Source organism: Zingiber officinale, chromosome 8B (assembly GCF_018446385.1).
Source record: "Zingiber officinale cultivar Zhangliang chromosome 8B, Zo_v1.1, whole genome shotgun sequence".
Classification (NCBI taxonomy): domain Eukaryota; kingdom Viridiplantae; phylum Streptophyta; class Magnoliopsida; order Zingiberales; family Zingiberaceae; genus Zingiber; species Zingiber officinale.
Window position 1 is genome coordinate 2323909 of NC_056001.1, and position 20042 is coordinate 2343950.

The window sequence follows — 20042 nt, forward strand, 5'->3', positions numbered from 1 at the left end:
ACCAGGTAAATTTTTAAAATATCAAATCATGTCTGATAATTTTAAAATTATCAAATCACGTAATCATTTTTTATTTTACCCCTAATCAGTTGGCTGATAACAAAAATAAATCAATCGAATCGATTTCTCTTTAAAAATTAATAACTGATGGATAGAAAAGTTCTTATCATCATAATAATTTTGAGAAACACTATGGGAAAAAAATAGGTTTACGGACAAATTTTCCCGTCCAAATTGAATTTGGCAGATATCAAAGGAATCTAATTAAACTTCATAAAATCAAGTCTAATGAATTAGAACAAACTAGACCAACATCAATGACTCAGAACAAACTAGAACAAGAATTAGCTAGTTAATTCACTGTCAATGTCAATGGACTGAAAGAAAAAAAGAAAGCTAAAAGCAGCTCCATGCAAATACTGAAGCTTCAAAGTTGAATGAATTAGAACGATGTAGTTGATGAAGGACCTAACTTTAAACACAATTAATCCTCACTTTATTAAAAGTAAAAGTGAGATCCATAGCCCTTTCAATATAATTGCTCATTTGGTTAGCACTACGCCTTCTATGATCATCTGCTCTTCCCGACATTCAATAGAGCAGAATGCACGCAAGTACCTGGGGACATCAGGATCAACAATATATCCATTTTAGAAATAAGTTAATTGAAAGATGAATAGATCACGAATGCAATAGAGTTAAATAGTTCTTTTCACAACAAAATTTACGTACGTCGACTTTTACAAGCTACGAAATTTCACATACATTTGCTAATATGTAGCTGAAAACTCATCTCATACTCTAAAATGAAGTTTAGGGATTTCATGCAAGAATCTGCATATGTCATGATCAGTATCAGAAGTGCACGTATGATATTAACATATATTATATTTCAATTATCAGATACTTGAATTTACTATCATAAAATACATTGAACATCTTAATTAGAAAAAAAAAAATTGCTTACGGTTGAAGACAGTTAATTTAATGGTGCAGTTTGGCACTCTTTTTAGTTACAATTGATCATCACGCATGTATCTTGACTCTGATAATAAGTAGTTAATTAATCATATTATGACATTAATTAGTTATCATAAAATATATCTACTATTCTTTCAGTTACAATAAATCCATCTTATATTTACATTAAATAAGCATATGTTTGTTATATAGGAATGCTTGAACAATGTAGCTAGAATGATTTAAAGGATTCATCAACACATTATTTACATCTCGATCAAAATAATTTATGCACATTTTATAATAATCAGTTCTTTGCTTCTTGGCAAGATATTAAAAAACTTCACGGCCGAACACAAGAAATTAAAAGAAATTGCGAAAATGGAACAAGTATTTGTAGTTAAAACGAGAATCATACCCAAACATGAACACCGGCTTCTCGTCTCTGATCTTGTTCTTGCAACGGAAGCAAACCCTGTAGAATTCATTCCACGTCGTCTCCCCGGAGGCAGGGAGCCGAGACATCGGATCCACCACAGCCACGGATTCCGCCGTCAAGATTTGATCCTTCCGATCCGGCGTCGGCGATGCACGCGACCGGGGCGCTCCCTGATCTCTCTCCTTCCGCATGATTTTGTGCGGCGGCGGCGATGGCGAGATGCTCTGCTTCTCCGTCGGATGCAAGGGATCGTCCGCCGGGTCCTGCGCGAGGCCGGAGGAGGAGGCGGGTTGAGGCGCGCCAGGGAAGCTCAGCAACCGGTACCGCTTCATGACTCCGTGGGTGGATGAGAGAGAGCGGCGACGGCGTCGGCGGAGTGGAAAGAGGAAGGTACCGATAAAAAGGAAAGAAGATATTTTTAGGGTTTGGTCGACGGGATCGGGGTGGCAAAACGAGAAGCGGGCGGAGAGGGAGAACACGAACCCGAGTGTGTGCATGTGTGCGTATATATCTAAGCTGCGGTCAGTTGCGCCAACGAACCATAAAATATCTTTAAAATGATTTTTAAAATGCTATAAAAAAAATACTTTTTTTATTATTTTTTAAAAATGAGTATTTATCTCATTTTGCATAAATTTATACGAATAAAAATAATGCGGTACAAATGAAATGATCATCAGGCTCTTTAATCATCCACTTCATGGACCTCTTGTACCATCAACATCAACATCATCCTAATCGTCTACTCAACCTCGCCGTTAATTAGGCGCATCTGGCCGATCGCACGAATATTGGCACAGATCTAGCCCTCCGTTTGCTCAGGGGTATGTTTTAAAGCATCACATCCATCCCCCTTTAGCATATGCGCATATCCGCTATCGGATCGCAATTGACGTTTGACAACACGCCGCTCCTCCTTCTCCCCAGCTCTTCCGCCGTATCCTCGATCGATCGATCGACACTGAAGAAAAACAGATAATACTCCCGGGCAATTTCTGCAAACAGAACAGGAAAAAAATTGAATCAATTACAATATTATTATCCATGTTATTAATTTTGCTAGAAAGAAATATTCAATAATAAAATTAATAATTTATATACATGATTGGCTCATCTTTTCTCGGCTCCCTGAACAACTTAACCATGATAAATGATCTCCTTTTCTCTTTCCTTCTATTCCCTTTCTGCATCCCTCGGTGTAGAAATGTGTGACCGAGGTCATTCCACCTCTCCCGATACCACAATTAGTCACTATTGAAACTTTCATGTATGTACATGGAATTATACAAGTAATAATACCTATAAGATAAAAGCCAAAACCTGTAAACTACTATCGTGTTTATGCATAAGTTTGACCGCATGATCAACACATCAGAAGCATGACAAAGTGACATGTAAACCTTCTTCAATAAATTACCATCCACGTTCATAAGCAAACTGAACTCGATTCCTTTATTGATCACGATCACGATTGCCTCCACGGGATCCTCAATTGGCTAGAAGATGACAAATATGTTATAATGAAGTAAGGGATTAATTCTCGACGAGCGCATGTACTCGGAAAAAAAAAAACCTCTCACCTCTTAGTTATTTGACGGTCAGCTATGAGATGATCCCGTAATTTACTCCTCTTCATATAATCTGGAAATGGAAAGGGTGTTTCGGATAAGCGTAATCACCTTTATTGATCACGATTCGTGTTGTTGCCTCTCTTTCTGAATAGATAGGAAAATCCTCACTGCTGACTCGGTAGCAGACATAGCGTTGTGTGGCACAACCTTAATAACGTGTGTTTGGCTATCCCTACTCGCTGTTGGAGCTGCAGCAATGGGAGGGACTTGGCTGCCACCTTCAGGATGCGTCTTCTCAGAGGGATTGCTTACTGTACTTCCTTGCAGTTCGCTGTTCTTCAGTACCTGAAATTTCCCAAGATTGCCAGGAATTGCTTCCTTCCTTGAATGATGGAACATGTTCTTCCCATTTGCATGCGAACCAGACAGATTGCTAACCTGTTCGACTGCAGAACTTGAGATGATTGGTTTTGAAGGTCGCAGGCCATAAGTAGTAGGGAAATAGTGAGGAACCATTGCAGATGGTCCAGGCAAAATCATGTTTGGCGCTTGATGAGATACTGGAATGCCATAAGCAGAGTTCATAAAGTCCCCAGCCAGAGGATAGACTCCAAGGGGAGTGCAGCCTCCGGAAAGATGGGGCACGAAGCCACCAGCTGGTGGACAATGTCCGGAATAGGGTTTGTACACAAGGCCTTCAGAGGGTGACATAACTGGAACTAACCATTGATTTGCTAGGGGAGGAAAACACCAAGGACTTGGCTTTTCATTAGGAAAAAATGGCACAGCTGAAGGCACAACAGCATGTGGCCCAATTTGTGGCACTTGATCTTGTGGGCCCCTTTTCGACCCTTCCACACAAACAGGGAGAACCGGAGCAATACCAACCTCTATTGGCTGCTCCACGTTATGATTTATTTTACGAAGATCATCTTGTCTCTTAAATTCCACTGGCTGTGAATTTTTGTTGCATTGAGGTTCTTTGGCATCGTGCAAAGATTTTACTGAGGGTTTGCTTAGATAATTGTTTCCTTCAAGAAGCAATTGAGGCGATGCAGCTATCAACTTCTGAACCTGTTTTAGGTAGAATATTACCAGACTGTCCTTTTAATAAACTAAGGATATATGACGGTCGATAAACACTACAAGCTTTTAAAACTAACCTTTATTAATCTGTGAAGCTCAAACACTTGTATTCCAAACAATCTTTGCTGACTGGAAAGATAAATTCATAATTGAAGCAAAGCATATAAAGATTAATTCACCAAAATGATATAGCAAAAGTAAAAAAGTGTTCTGGACCCAGAACAAAAGGTCCAACAATTAATAACCCAATCGATGTAAAGACTCTTTGAAGCTTCAAGTTGCCCCGTTAATCTACTTGTATTGGACAAGTTAAACCCATTTTATAAAAAGGGCAGCCCGGTGCACCATCCCGGGAAAGGATCTAATGTACGTAGTCTTATCCTGTTTTTTTGCAAGAGGCTGTTTCCAGGATTCAAACTCATGACCTTTAGATCACAAAGCAACAACTTTACCGTTGCGCCAAGGCTCGCCTTCGTTAAACCCATTTTATAGACACTTAAAATAATGCCACAACTTATGGTTCACAGGTTGACCCATAATATATTCAGGATTGATCATAAAAATTTGGTTGCTCATAAAAGAGTTAATTCTGACCCTAAAATTTGATCATGCCATCAAAACTGTATGAAGTTTTCTTATGGTCAAGAGTAACCAAAATACCAAAACTGTATGAAGTTTTCTTATGGTCAAGAGTAACTTAAATACCTAATTGGATCGTCTAGCAACATATAAGTTTTTTTGCTGATAATCTGGAAAGATAAACAATCCAAATTTACCAATTAGCAAAGTAAATCCCAAATAAAGGAATGCAGATGCTCAAGAGTAGATTGAGAATAAATAATACCATAAAATGTGCACTTTGAGGAAATAGTAACACTAAGTGGTATACATACTTGGCAATAGCTGTTCGAGCCTTCCAAAAGTTCTTTGTACCAATTACTGCAATAATATCATGTGGGGACATATCCAAGCTCGGTACTGTGTCTGCCATTGAGGGCTCATAAGCATCATCTTGCTTCTCTGCATCACCGTATACCAGTAACCCATTTTTCTTTGCATTGTCCTCATTAAAACAGTTCCTAGACAAACTGATAGTTCCAGGGATTTTTCTAGGTGACAATTTGGGAAATAGCTCACTTTTGGCCTCCAAAGATTTATCACTAATAGGAATAGCAATGCCATTCAAGGTATGAGAATTGCTTAGATCACCATTTTCTTGACATAATACCATTTTTCCATTCACAAAATTTTCAAAACCAAAACTATTTGTGTCAGTTCTAACAAAAGAATTTTTTGAACTGTTATGCAGATTGATGATTCTATTGAATGGAGACTTTTCTTTGGTTTCCTTTGTCTTTTCAATAGGTGAAATTTCTTTAAGATTTCCAATAAAAGTCTCATGACAACTTCTTGATCTAATTCCTGACATTTCTGTATCTTCCAAAAGCTTCTGGTCCAAATTTGTGCCTCGACTTGAAGAATTACCAGAAGTAAGACTCTTCTGTATCTTGTGTGAAATGGAGGTAGTTATCTTTGGAGTTGTCTTATGTGTATCCTTTTTCAAGTATGCAACACTTTCCAACTGATCAAAGGTATGAACGACAATATCATCTGCATCATCCAAAACCTTCTCACAAGAAAGTTTCATGCTGGAGTTTTCTTGTCTCTGTAATCTACATTCAGAAGCTAATCCTGTGCCAAACATATTCTCAGAACTTACATGCTTTATAGGTTTTCTCTCCAATTCCATACTTTTCCCAACCAGATTCATTCCATCAGACGTTCTAGCCTTCTCTGCAGAATGAACCGGCATTTGACAGGTCATATGAAAAGGAGAAAGCATCTTCCTCTGCTGACCAAATCCCCAAAAGATAAATGCTTGTCAACAATCAACAGTATAATTGAGATTTAAGAGTCATAATTGAGATTTAAGAGTCAAAAGTATACAACAATCACCTTTCGATATATTGTAAAAATACAAGGAACATGAGAACAAGTTCAAATATTACACCATAGGTTGGAAACTGTGGCCCCCCTGGTATGTATAATTTAAGGATATGACCATAAAGTATGATTTTGGCATTCTCCAACATAAGAAAGAAGATTGGAAAAGACATAAAGTAACCTCACTAAATTGAGAGAATGATTACTTTGCAGCTCAATATCAATATTGTTACTTGAAATTGATAGTTGACTTCAAAATTTGTTTAGGAAACACTGGGATGCAATGAACAAAGATTTCAAAATCTACATAATTTTGATCAGTCGCTCTTTTATATGTTGCATTTATCTTTGAAATCCAACATGGTTGTTTTTCTTTTCTTTTGGCTGTTATTCTTTCTTTTTTTAAGGTTTTGGCTCCAATCCTTATTCTCTCTGTTTTCCTTTTTTTTTTTTTTTATCACCTCGTCTCTGCTCTTATTTCCAGTCTCCACTTAGAAGAGGTGAAATAGAAGGTACAACAAGATTTATAACTCAAAAATTTTGGTTAACCTAACACATGCATTAAAGTTAGACGACCTTGGGATGTCATGTTGAACACCTACCCCCCTTGATCTGGAACTCAAGATCTTATTGATATGCAGCAGAAGTGATCATTAATTTTGAGCATATCTCTGTGATTTTACCTACTGCATTCATTTTAGCTGCTAATGAAAACAATCTAATTAGTTTCCATCGTCACACAAAATACGTGATTTAATCAAGGAAAAACATACAGGAATAGATGCATCATAGCAGGAAGATAAGCAGCTCAACAAACAGAAAAAGGCAAGAAGGTGGTTAAAAACGAAAGATGTTCCAACCTGGCTAGAGGAAAGGGAAGGGACCAAATCGTTGGAATGGTCAGGAGGAAATGGCGGGGCAAAGGAGCTCGAGTTAAACCTTTGAGAAGGGACGCGGAGCTGCTCGTATAGCGCCATTTTGTTCCTCGGAGGCGCCCTCGGACCCCCTTTATCGGTGTCATTCACATGGAGCCTCGGGAAGAGAGGCCCCATGATCTTATCGCCCTCCTCGCCTTTCATACCACGCGATTCCCAAAATCTCGTACACCCGAAAAACTTGTGGAGTTAACCCATCGCCGTCGGCGAAACCCTAGTTAACAAACTGAGAAGAAAACAATTATCGACAGTAGTTGGGAAAAACAAAAACCAACAGATGCAGATAAACAACCAATCTATCAACAAAAGCTGCTAATTTCGCCAAGAAAATTCACGATTTTGGACAGCATGCGGCAGTGGGGAAGGGAAAGAGTACCTGGAGCACCGAATCCAGCAGCAAAATTCCACCTCGGCAGCGGATGGGACAAGCTGGAGCAGGACCTCCAGGCGAACAGCGCGATCCAACAATTGGCGGAGAGGCAGTGAGCCGTGACGCGGATCGAACAAAGGGGGAAGGCACAAAGGGAAAGCAAGATTCGGGAAAGGGGAAGCAATAACGGCATGCTTTTGAATCTTCAATCCCCATCATCTCGTCTCATGCGATTTTATTGCTGTTTTCCAGTGGTGATTATCTGGTTCTCCGAGAAATCTCCTTGAGATCCGATTGACATCTACTGCCAGATTGCCTCCCTCCATTGGTCAACTCTTCAGATCTGTTCAAAAAAATATCTATTTTTGAAGTACTATTGCTAGGTGAAACAGATTTTTCCAAAGATAAAACATACAACAAATTCCTTTTTACTTCGATTTGAATTGTGTTCAAAAATTGATTCTAAAAGAAGAAAAAAAATGAGTTGATATATAAATATGGTATAATTATTAAATTTCTTTTCAATCTATAATTGTCTTTTTTAGTTCAAAAAATAAATTTAAGATAATATACTAAAACAAAGAGAAAAGAGAGAAAGGTAGAATCTATATTCTATAATAATCTTTTTTATTATATTCATTTTTTAATATAATAATTAAACTGTGGCAATTTAGAAAAATCATAATATTAAATGGGCTCCTTTGTTTTTATTTTCTATTTTTCCTCTATTAATCCACGACATACATAATATTTAATCAATAATTATTTACATAATTAATATGTTAATTTGAGTATGATATGTAGATACAAGAAAAAATCATAATTACAATATTAAATATATTATGTATCAAGGGATGAAATTGATATAGCCAACATAAATAACAACATAATTAATATAAATATATGAGTGATACTGATGCGTTACCTAATATTTAAATTTTATTATTTGAATAGCATGAGTAAATATGCAATGCATGGATTACATCTATTAGATTGTCAATATAAGAATAAAAATATAGAAAATTGAGATTCTATCATAGCCATTCTTCTAGTCAGCAAGCACCTTTTGATGGCATAATTATCAGTAATATACTCAGGACAAGTCAATTTATAAACGACACATGTCACATGTCCATGAAGACAATGTGAAGAAAATGCCCTTAATTTGTATGGTAGTGAAGTAGTTTTGTATTTGAATCATTGTTTAGTCCATCTTAAGGGAAAGAAGACCAAAGGTTGCTAGAAAATGATATAATAGTTTGATAGAGTAACAAGATGAAACCAATCTTGCTAACCATGTGGAGAATGAAGTGACTTTTTCCTAACCAAAAGGGATGAATTCAACCACCAATGGAAAAACTTGAGGGCATAATCTAGAATCGAGATTTGTGTTAAAAGTAGCTTACTCATTGTTAAAAATATTAGATTAATATGGATGTTGGTCTAATGGATAAGTTTCACATTAGGAGTTAAAACAGTCAGAATTTTAACTCCTAATGTCATAAAGTTTATAAGGCTGAAGGCTAACAATGAGTTGTGGACTACCGGTGAACTGGGATGGAAGTTGATTGGGAGTGATTCCTGAAACACTTTAGCAAAAATCTTACTCCCAGTCAACTTTAATGTCAATTTACTGTCCGGAGCTTTTCAGTGGACTGCAAATACCAGCAAAAAGAGGGAGGAAAATAGTTACTAAGCGGGCCAGGGGATCTTTGGCGCAGTTTCTATGACAATCAAGTTAGAAAAATGGAGGGAGCCAAGTAGTGGCATAATGGGAAAAAGTATGAGACTATGCGTATACCTATAACAGTGGAGAAGGATCACTTTTATAATACCTCTCACAATCTCCGTATTTAATGAGATATCATCTTACTGTCAGATAACCTGTCCCCACATCATGAGTATGGGGAGGGCGTATTGCATATCTATACACAAATACGATCTTCTAACTCTCTGACAAACACACGTGTTATATTAATGGCGAAATGAGCTCATGGGCAGGGAGGCCTATTGGATTGCTAGTTTAGAAGATGGGCTCAGTATAAGGATTCCATGTTCTCATAAGGTTTAAATGGGTTGTGGTAATATCCCAAGAGGGAGTAGAGCTTTATAGGTAACTAGTAAACTACCGCACTAGTCCCCTGAGAATCTACCTGATAAGCCTTAGTCGATTGGGAGAGAACGAGAAGTAGACTTCGTAAGTGTCTGACAAAGCTAAGGAGTGCCCCCCCAATGAATATCTGATAGAGCTAGGTAGTAGGGCCCCTTGAGAGTCTGTCTGATCGACATTAGATAATTAGGAGAAGATGAGGAGCAGAGTCATGTGGGTATATATCCACAGAGCCGAAGAGGGGGGCCTCTTGAGAGTCTTTCCGATCGACGTTAGCCAATGGGAGAAAACAGGAAGTAGAGCTCCGTAAATGCCCAACAACGCCAAGGAGTAGGGCCCCTTAAGCATCAGTCCATTCAGCATTAGCCAATCTGAAAAGAATGGGGGCAGAACCTCGTGAATATTTGGCATAGTCGGATAGTGGGGCTCCTTGAGAGTCTTTCTGATCGACATTAGTCAATCGGGAGAAAATGGAGAACAGAGCCCCGTAGGTGTCTAACAGAGTTGGGGAGTGGGACCCTTTGAGAGCCTGTCTAATCGGTTGAGCCCCGTGGGTGTCCGGCAGAGCCGGAGAGTGGGATCCCTTAAGAGCATATCCGATCAACATTAACTGATTGGGAGAAGATGGAGAGCATAGCCTTGTGGGTGTCTTATAGAGCTGGGAAGTGGAGCCCCTTGGAACATGTTTGATCGGCGTTAGCCGATCAGAGAAGATAGGGAGCAAAGACCTGTGGGTGTCCGATAGAGCCGAGAGTGGGGCCCCTTGAGAGCATGTTAAGCCAATCGGGAGAGAACGGAGAATAGAATCCTGTGGGTATCCGACAGAATCGGAGAGTGGGCCCCTTGAGAGCCTGCTCTATTGGCGTTAGCCTATCGAAAGAAGATGGGGAGCAAGGGCCCATAGGTGTCTTGCAGAGCCAGGGAGCTGGCCCCTGAAGGTATGTCCAATCGGCATTAGTCGATCAGGAGATGATGGTCTCGCTAGGTCAGTTACTCAACTTTTGACCTGCTTTGGACTTTAACTATCTTCCACACCGGCTAGTTGACATGTGGATCCCACTAGGGACCCTTTTTTATTCACCCCTTCCCTATTCACCAGATCAGCTACTAAGAGAGTTCTCTGAACATCTTTATTTTCCTTAATCATATTTTGGATTTGTACTTAAATCTATTGAATCATAAACATAAGATGACTTAATGAATCACATGTTTGGAATAATTGTTCTTGTTTAGAGCTTTCTATAGAAATTCCATGTGCAATATGAAGAGCAAGAATTCTAAATATTCTAGACCTAGTAATTAAACGGCAAAAAATAATAACAGGTTTATCCATGTTTAATTGAGATGTAATAGAAAAAAAAACACCAACAATGGTAATTATAGATGATGCAATCCATGAATAAAACAATCAAAAGCCCTGATTACCATCCCAAGTTGCATTAATCAGCAAAATAGCAGACAAGTGCAAAGATTAAGACACAAATATGAGGGAAGAGGTAAAATTGAACCAAAAGATTGAAACATGGTGAAGAATCGGCATACGCAAGGTAAAGCGAGCACTAGCTAATCACCCGTCATACATGATCAAGAAATACCTATCCTTGAGCCACTGAATGCTTCGTTTGATGGATCCGTTCACCTTGCCCCCACAGAGTAGGCTTTGTAGCCGATGACTTGCCTCTTTTGCTGAAAGTCGGGATCACTAAAGCTCCATCGGTCACTGCCCTTGTTGGACGAAGAAGATGACCCACGGTCTGGCTTGGACTTGAAGTCATCAAGGTCATACCCACCACCTCCTTTATAGGAGTATGTGTAGGAAGCACCATAGCTCCTGAAATCAGGCAGGCCTAGAGGGGGTGCCACCGCTAATCGATTGTTGTATACATCCAGCTGCATCATCCAATCGCGGAATGACTTCGACTCATGTCGTCCATGGTGTTCCCCTTGTCCTCTCTCTCGATCAAAGGAACACAGATCAAGATCGACGAGAGGCGTACTGTAATCCTCCACTAGTTGCTATTCTGTTGAAGTGTTGTGGTTTTGTTACTTCATCTCTCTCTTATTCTCGTTTTACTTCAGGTTGGATTTGAAAACATAGGAAAGTTTTCACACAGACAGATGTTCAGTATTTATTCCATGAGGCGGAATAGATTATTCATCATTTTCACTATTTATTTGTTATCAAATAATAGATGGATGAATTTATAAATATATCCTCTTATTAGTTTTTAGCTTATTTTTCATTAGGTAAAAATTAAAATGACGTTCATCATTTATAAAATCATCTACATCTCATTTTTAATTAAAGTTAAATGGACACCCCCTCCTATTTAACTTGAACAACTCAAAATTCTTTATATTATATCTGATTAATTAGTTATCTAAAAGCTAGCTATTTCGGTCAATATACTATTGATGATCACGTCATTAGTTAATCAACCTGCTGACAGACATTACTCCTCGAAGATCGTTGGGGGAGATGAAGAAAGGACCTCTATCTGCAAGGGCCACCAATTGATGTTGACGAAGTCATGGTGAACTGGAGGGAAGTGGCCTGGGTCATTGAAGATATCTATAGAGTTATAGAAGAGCATCACTGTGCACTGAAAGGAGAACTGAATCGTCCGAAGAACTTGCCGGAGTAGAGGAATATAAGAGAGGGTTAGAATGGAGGCCGAGGGTGCCCCGACTCATCCACTCCGACGCTCAAATCAGTATCCGACGGGAGAGGAGGAATATGAATAGTAATAAATGCATGTATGTAGTCATTATTTAAAAGTGTATATATTAAGATCAAAAGAAATTTAGATATCTCTATAATGGAATAAAATTGTCCACTTTGGGCCTAGGGATCTACCCAAAAGGCCTCATATCAATGGAGATATCTTTTGCTTATAAACTCATGATCTTTCTCATATATTTTCAGTGTGAGACTATATTTGTAACTTTGCAACCCCAACAATCCTCTCCTTAAACAAAGGACCACAGACCCCCCCTCAAGAATCAAATCACTTTTGACCTGCTCAGAGTCTCTCCTCGAGCATCGGGTCACTCTTGACCTGCTCAGGGCTTCCCCTCAAACATTAGGTCACTTACTTTGTTCAGTTTTCACCCACATGGTTCAATCTTGGATCATGGCTCTGGCTCGTGCTTCTTCCGACGGTTAGTTTGATGAAGAGCGACCTCGATTTGATACCACTTATTAGGACCAAAAGGAATTTAAATAATCTCCATAATGATATGATATTGTCCAGTTTAGTCCTAAGCCCTCATGATTTTATTTTTTAGATTTACCCAAAAGGCCTCATACCAATGGATATGTCTTTTTCTTATAAACTCATAATCTTTCTCATATGTTTTTAATGTGAGACTATATTTATAACCTTGCAACCCCAACAACATTTACCTTGACCCACAAGGGGGGGGACTTTTTATAACACGGAGTGGGATGTGAGTCGAAGCGTCTGAATGGCACGGCTGATCAGAGATGAGCTAAGTGTTGAGCAAGGAGTAAGAGGCAAAGCTGAGGGTTGACTGGGGTTGGTCAGGGCATAAGTAGGAGGCATGGAGCCACGATATAGGCACACGACAACAATAGCTCGAGGGTTGGATTTACTGTAGAGGCGAGGCCCAGCAACAAAAGATCTAAGTGCAGTGGAGAGGCTAGCGTGATGACTGAAGCATCAGCAGCAGCAAGAAGCAGTGGCGGTGAAGGTGACAATGACAGGAAGAAGCGGCGGCGACGATGGGGATGGTGATGGTGTTAGCGCTAATGAGAGGCTGCGATAGAGGAAGTTAGTGTTGGAGTAATCTAGTGACCCTAGGTTTTGATGTTTGGGCAATGGTTTAAGTTAGGTTTATTGTTGTATTTGATATGCATTGTGAGTGTGCAGGATACAGGTACAACAAGGAAGTCCAAGTGTGATCTTGGCAAAGAAGGAAAGTCCAAGGATGAGTCTTGGCGGTGTAAGTCCAAGCATGTAGTCTTGGCAACATAAGTCCAAGTGTAACTTGACAATTGATGAAGTCCCGGAGGCGCGACCTCTTGGCAAAGGAAGACCCGACAACAATAACAAGGCCAATGGAAGCTCCAGAAGGCAAGACGTGAAGGATGGGGAGACATCCGAGGGACGCAAGGCTGATGGAGGAGGCTAGAAGGCTAGGTCTAGGTTGGTCGGGCAGAGACGAGTGCTGAGAGATTGTACTCGGAGTAAAATACTAGAATTAGGGTTTACTGTAGCAGTACTGTAGCGTTACTGTAGCAGTCGACTGCATGTTTTAGCAGTCCACTGGTGCAGTCGATCGCGCAGTCGACTGGGTGTGAACAGAATGGTTCTGTTCGATTCGGTGTCGACTGTATGTTTTAGCAGTCGACTGGTAGACGGGGTTTTCAACCCGCGGGCTATAAAACCAAAGCTTGGGAGCTTGGTTTGGGTTGACGAAATTAGACTTGGTTAAGGTCTAATTAGTAGTCTACAAGTGCTCAAGAGTTTTTCTTGTGTCCAAGAGGTCTTGGTGAGTTTGTGGTGAGGTTTCTCCACCCACAAGGAGTTTGAGCTAGCCGGAGGTCTTCCGGGGAGTAATCCACCGACGGATAGGGATCGTCCACCTTACGGACACGCCGTGGAGTAGGAGCTTTATCTCCGAACCACGTAAATGATCGTGTAGCTTGGTTTGCATTCTTTCTTGTCTTATATTTTTTTTAGCTTGTTTATTTTTGTATTATTCCGCTGTGCAAGCTAACAACGTAGGAAGCGAACGATTTGAGTGAGCTGCTATTCACCCCCCTCTAGCGGACGTCAAGGTCCCAACAATTAGTTGTGACTCAAATGCCGGATGTGGCAAGATTGATTGGTAGAGGGCTGGCCGGAACGATAGCCATGGCTGGAGGTGGCGACAAAGGAGAGGAGACGACGATTGTTAACTGGCAACAACGTGATCAAAAGGAGCGATAGATGTGTGGCAACGAGAAGAAAGAGAGAGAACCTGACAGAGGGGGCTTCATCATGTATTGACGTCAGTGTTGAGAGGTTGTGGTCAGCGGTGAGGGAGGTAAAAAAAGGGGAGCTACGCTTCAAGGGGAAGTCTTGGCACGTGAGAAAAAGAGAGGGGGAGGTTGTGCGTGAGCGTGAGCGTGAGCGTGAGCGTGAGAGTAGGAGAGGGGGAATTTGCCGAAGGCGATGACAACTGGTGGAGGCTTTGAAGTCGTGGGAGAGAGAGGGAGGGAGGGGTAGTTGGAGAAAGAGAGAGAGAGAGAGAGAGGGGTTGGCGGCGCCCCTTGTGTGAGGAATCCATTTCTCTTCTCAATCCTAACCTTTAAAGGGAGGAAAAGAAGAAAAAAGATGAAAAACCCCTCTTCTATGTGGAGCCTATTTCATACCTCCGATCACAAATCTCCTCTTTAAGTCTAATCGCAAGAGATACGAGTCCGACTGACTATACTGTTATGTTGTGGCTGTATAAGGGAAAGAATTGTCAAGTCTGTCGTAAAGCTGAATCACTCCCGACTGAGTTAGGGAAAAGTCGTCGAGCCTCCCAACTAAGGAGTTGGGAAAGAGTCGTTGAGTCTGTCATAAGGCTATGAGTTTGTCATAGGGTTGATGTCTTTCGACCGAGGAGTCAAGAAAGAATCGATGAGCTTGTAGTAAAGTTGATGACTTTCAACTGATGAGTCGAGAAGGAATCGAAAAGCCTGTAGTAGGCTAATGACTTTCGACTGAAGGAAAGAATCGACAAGCTTGTAGTAAGGCTAATGACTTCCGACTGAGGAGTCAGGGATAGAGGCTTACCGGCATAGTACTGAAGGGAGGCTAACCAGCATAAGTAACATCGTACTCGATTCTCGACTTCTAAGTGTTTGCGGCATAAGGGAGAGGTAATAATTAAATCCGCGACTATGTCCGAATCAGCAGAGAATAATAACAATTGATCTTATGACTCCCGAATACATACAAAATCAGAAAGATAATAATTCAATCTATGACTATACCCGAGCAGGTAGAAAATAATAATGATCAATTTCACGACTCGCGAATACCCATAGAGTTGGAGAGATAATAACTCGATCCATGATTATGTCCGAACCAGAAAAGAATAATAATGGTTGATCTTATGACTCCAAAATATCCACGGAGTCAGAGAAATAATAGTTCATTTTGGGATTATGTCTGAATCGGAAGAAAATAATAATTGTCGATCTCATGACTCCTAAATATCTGCCGAGTCAGAAAGATAATAACTCAATTTGTGATTATGTCTGAGTCGGGAGAGTTTGAACCCTAAAAAGGACAATGCGATATGATACTCAATTGACCTTTGTATGAAGAGGAGTATGCTACCCCAGCCTAGAAGATCTCGATCCCTACTATGTCCAAGTCGGGGGAAGTCTGGGCCCTAAAAAGGACAAGGCAATTAATATTTACTCAACCCTTATATGAAGAGGAGTCCGCTACCGTAGTCTGGAAGATCTCGACCTTGACTATGCCCATGTCGAGAGAGTTTGTGCTTTTTAGTGTTAGTATTAACCCTAAGAGCTAATTATAAGAATATAAGATGATTAAGCTTATTGAGTTAATGGATATGAATTGACTTACTGGGTTAATGATTAATCTAATATGTTAAAATCTAATCCATTAAAGATAGTTAGTGGAGATTAATTATACATTTAAGAGGAAGACTAAAGGACAAAAACCTTTGGTATTCATTGGATGAATATAAAAGGTTTTTGGCATTGTCTTTTTGATGATACTCTTGATCTTCTTCCTCCTTTACTTCTTGCCTTTGCCAAATCTCTCTTGTGGCTAGCACCATGAAGATGGTTCTTCTTCGAAGCTGTGCTCATGTAATGAATGTAGAACATGTTCGTGTGGATACCGTAGAGACGCTGACATTTTGATCCCACTAAGATTTGCATCTGAATTAAAGTTACTGTAAGGAGTACTGGTCATGCAACAAAGATAACTATTCTATCTAATAGAGTAACAAAAATGAGTATATCGTATTCGCAAGGATCTTTGGAGGGATTCTTTTTTCACTGCATTATATGTTGTTTTATACAGAAGATCCCAATAAAAAAGACAATGTGATATGATACTCACTCGATCCTTGTATGAAGGGGAGTCTGTTACTAAAGTCTGGAGGATCTCGACCCCGATAATATCCGAGTCGGGAGAGTCTGGATTTTCAAAAGGATAAGACGATACAATACTTGCTTGATCCTCTTGTACGAAAGGGAGTTCACTACCACATCCTAAAGGATCTCGACTCCAACTGTATCCGAGTCGAAAGAGTCTAGGCCCTGAAAAGGATAAAGCAATACTGTGCTTGCTTGACCCTTGTGCAAAAAGGAGAGTTCGCTACTATATATTGGAAGATCTTGACTCTGACTATGTCTGAGTTAGGAGAGTTTGAGCCCTAAAATGATAAGGCAATAAGGTACTCGCTCAATCCTTGTATAAAGGGGAGTCCGCTACTATAGCCTAGAGGATCTCGATCTCAACTATGTCCGAGTTTGTGAAGTTTGGGCCCTGACATGACAAAGTGATATAGTACTCGCTTAACTCTTGAGCGAAGAGGAGTCCACTACCATAACTTGAAGGATCTCGACCCTAACTATATCCGAGTTAGGAGAGTCTAGGCCTTAAAAAGGACATTTGTTGATATAGATCGCTAGTATGAGACTAGGAGAAATAGTCGTCGACTACAATATACCTTCAAGTAAAAATATAAGGGCGTGCTATAATTTATATTCAAAGCATAGAACTAAATGTACTCGAATCTAATGCACAACTTTGATGTGTCATTGTCTGGAAATAATATACTGATCCCTTCGCTCCCAAGTATCCTCAAAGTCAAGGAGAGAAGAGTAATATTGATCCCGTTAAGGGAGATAATAGCCTGATCAGGCTGAAATAGAGAATGGTTCGATTACATTGAAAGAATAACTCGATCTCGTTGAGGTAGAGAATGACTTGATCCTGCTGGTGACATTAACATTCTCTTACGTGATGGTCATTTTCCCATCACATCTTCTTTCTCCATCGGAATTACGACTGTCAATAGTTGTTCTAGTGTTAACCATCGCAATGTCTTGACTCAAAGTTTCCCACAGACTACCTCAATTTGTTCTAGCCAATATACTGTGGATGGTCAAGCCACTAGTCAACGAGCCTATTGACGTACATTACTCTCATCAGAGATCATTAAAGAAGATGAAGAAAGAACCTCTATCAACAGGGCCCACCAGTTGAAGTTGACGAAGTCATAGTGAGTTAGAGGGAAGTGGGGTCATCAGAGATATCCGTGGAGTATAGAAGGGTGCCAGTGTGCTCTACAGGGAGAATCAAATCGTCCAAAGAACTTACAGGGAGTAAAAGAATGTAAGAGAGGGTTAGAATGAAGGTCGAGGGTACCTCGGCTCATCCACTCCAACGCTCAACTCAATCTCCGATGGTAGAGGAGGAATAGAAATAGTAATAAATGTGTGTATGTGTAAAAGTATACATGTACCTTGGCCCATAGGGGTAGGAATTTTTATAGCACGGAGTGGAATGTGAGTCGAGGCGCCCGAAAGACAGGGTCGATAGAAGATGAGATAGGTGTTGAACCAGGAGTAAGAGGCGGAGCCGTAGGCTGACTGGGAGCCAATTAGGGGCATTGAGCCGGAAGTAAGATGCACGGAGTCACGACATAGGCATACAACATCAATGCCTCGGGGGCTAGATTTGTTGCAAAGGCATGGCCCATCAGCGATAGATCGCGACTGCGGTGGAGAGGCCAGCAGCGATGACGAGAGCAATACTGGCAACAAGAGGCGGCTGCCATGGTAGCGGCTGAGAAGGTGACAACTGTTAGGGTTGCAAGGTTGCAAACATAGTCCCACATTGAAAACACATGGGAAAGACCATGAGTTTATAAGAGAAAGATATCTCCATTGGTATGAGGCTTTTTGGGTAGAGCCCAAGAGCAAAATCATGAGAGCTTAGGCCCAAAGTGGACAATATCATACCATTATGGGGATATCTAAATTCTTTTCGATCCTACAACAACAACTGTGAGAAGCGACGACAGCCACGACAATGACTGAGAAGGCGACAGGCAACAAGATCGATTGGCGAAGGGCTGGCCTGAGATTAGATGGAACGACATCGATGGCTGGAGGTGGCAGAAAGGTGAGGAGATGATGACTACCTGCTGGCAACAGCGTGAACCGAAGGGGCAATCGATGCGTGGCGATGAGAAGAAAGGGAGAGAACCTAATAGAGGGAGCTTTGACATGTATCAACATTAGTGTTGAGAGGTCGTGGTCGGTGGCAAGGGAGCCACATAAGTGCAGCGTATGTGAGAAGAGGAGGTCATGCGTGAGCGTGAGAGTGGTTGAGGGGGCATTCGTCGAAGGCGATGGTGACTACAAAGCTAGGGGAGAGAGAGAGAGGCCGTTGGAGAGAGGGAAGGGGGAGTTGGTGACTCCCCTTAATATCCATTTCTCTCCTCAATTTCAACCCTAAAAGGGGGGAAAAAGAAGGAAAAAACGGAAAACTCTCTGTCGACGTAGAGTCTATTTCATACCTCCGCATCACTAGCAATTATCTTCTACAATTGTAGAAGCTAGCTTTTACACGTTGTAGATGCTAACATCTAATTTTTACAATAGTGACTTTGTATATTTTGATTTGCATCTCTAGTGATAACTTGATTAAAATAACATTTCAACGTGCAAAACAAAATGATAAGGGTCCCATGACACTCACTATTTTTCAAATGATGATCACGATCGACCGTATAAAAGTGACACTCACTATTTTTCAAATGATGATTACGATCGACCGTATAAAAGTTAGCATGTAGCTTCTATAACGTATAGGAGCTAGCGTTATAAAAGTTATATGCTTAGCTTCTAGAAAAGTGATTTAATATCATTTTGATTTTAATTTTCTAATTGATAACCTGATTAAAATATTATTTCAATGAGTAAAACAACATGTAGATTTCATGACACTCAATACATTTTAAATGAATATAATCTAATTTTGACTTGAACGTGTAGAAACTAGCATGTAGCTTCTATAATATGTAACAACTACTTGTTAACTTTTACACGTAGAAGTTAGCTAGTAATTTTTACATAATGTAGAAGGGATTTTTTTAGAGAAAATCATGAAAGGAGTGTCTATTTGACTTTTCTTTTTAATATTAATATAATATTTCTCTTAATTTGGAGGCGTCATTTTGATTTTTTATACCTTCTTTCATTCATTCAAATAAGTCAAGAACCATCAAAAATAAATGAAAAATGAAAAATGAAAAGGAATGGTCAAATATTTTCAAATATTACTTGAAATTGTTAATATTAAAATATTTTTAGTTTTTTTATTGTAAAAAAACAGAATACTTTTCCCCTGTATTTTTTATTTTAATGGATTTAACTTTCAACCTATAAAATTAGTTAGTCAAATTTAAATATATTGGAAAACTATGGGACAAAGTGAAACATAGGCAGTGAATGCAAATTGAAAACATTAGGGGAGCGAACAAATAATCTGAAAACTTGGGAGGGTGAAATCGAAATTTGAAATATTGAAGGGGTGCTTCTGAGGAGTTAAAACTGTGCTGCCCCGCACCTGTTCGA

General features: G+C 40.0%; 1 protein-coding gene across 4 annotated transcripts; it reads right to left on the bottom strand.

Moving 5' to 3' along the window:
• Nucleotides 1-2635: 2635 nt before the first annotated feature.
• On the bottom strand, nucleotides 2636-7640 carry LOC122014906 (ELF3-like protein 2). 4 transcript variants are annotated; one of them, XM_042571415.1, is made up of 7 exons: nucleotides 7312-7640; nucleotides 6861-7161; nucleotides 4950-5908; nucleotides 4134-4185; nucleotides 3409-4044; nucleotides 2980-3315; nucleotides 2636-2895 (listed from the first exon to the last, which is right to left on the bottom strand). In XM_042571415.1, the coding sequence occupies exons 2-6, from the start codon at nucleotides 7077-7079 to the stop codon at nucleotides 3088-3090; spliced, it is 2094 nt and encodes a 697-aa protein (XP_042427349.1). In that variant the 5' UTR covers nucleotides 7080-7161; nucleotides 7312-7640; the 3' UTR covers nucleotides 2636-2895; nucleotides 2980-3087. The 4 variants fall into 4 exon arrangements, with proteins under 4 accessions (XP_042427349.1, XP_042427346.1, XP_042427348.1 ...); XM_042571412.1 differs by having other exon boundaries at nucleotides 2980-4044; XM_042571414.1 differs by having other exon boundaries at nucleotides 2980-4044; nucleotides 4950-5905; nucleotides 7312-7639.
• Between the last annotated feature and the right edge of the window lie 12402 nt (nucleotides 7641-20042).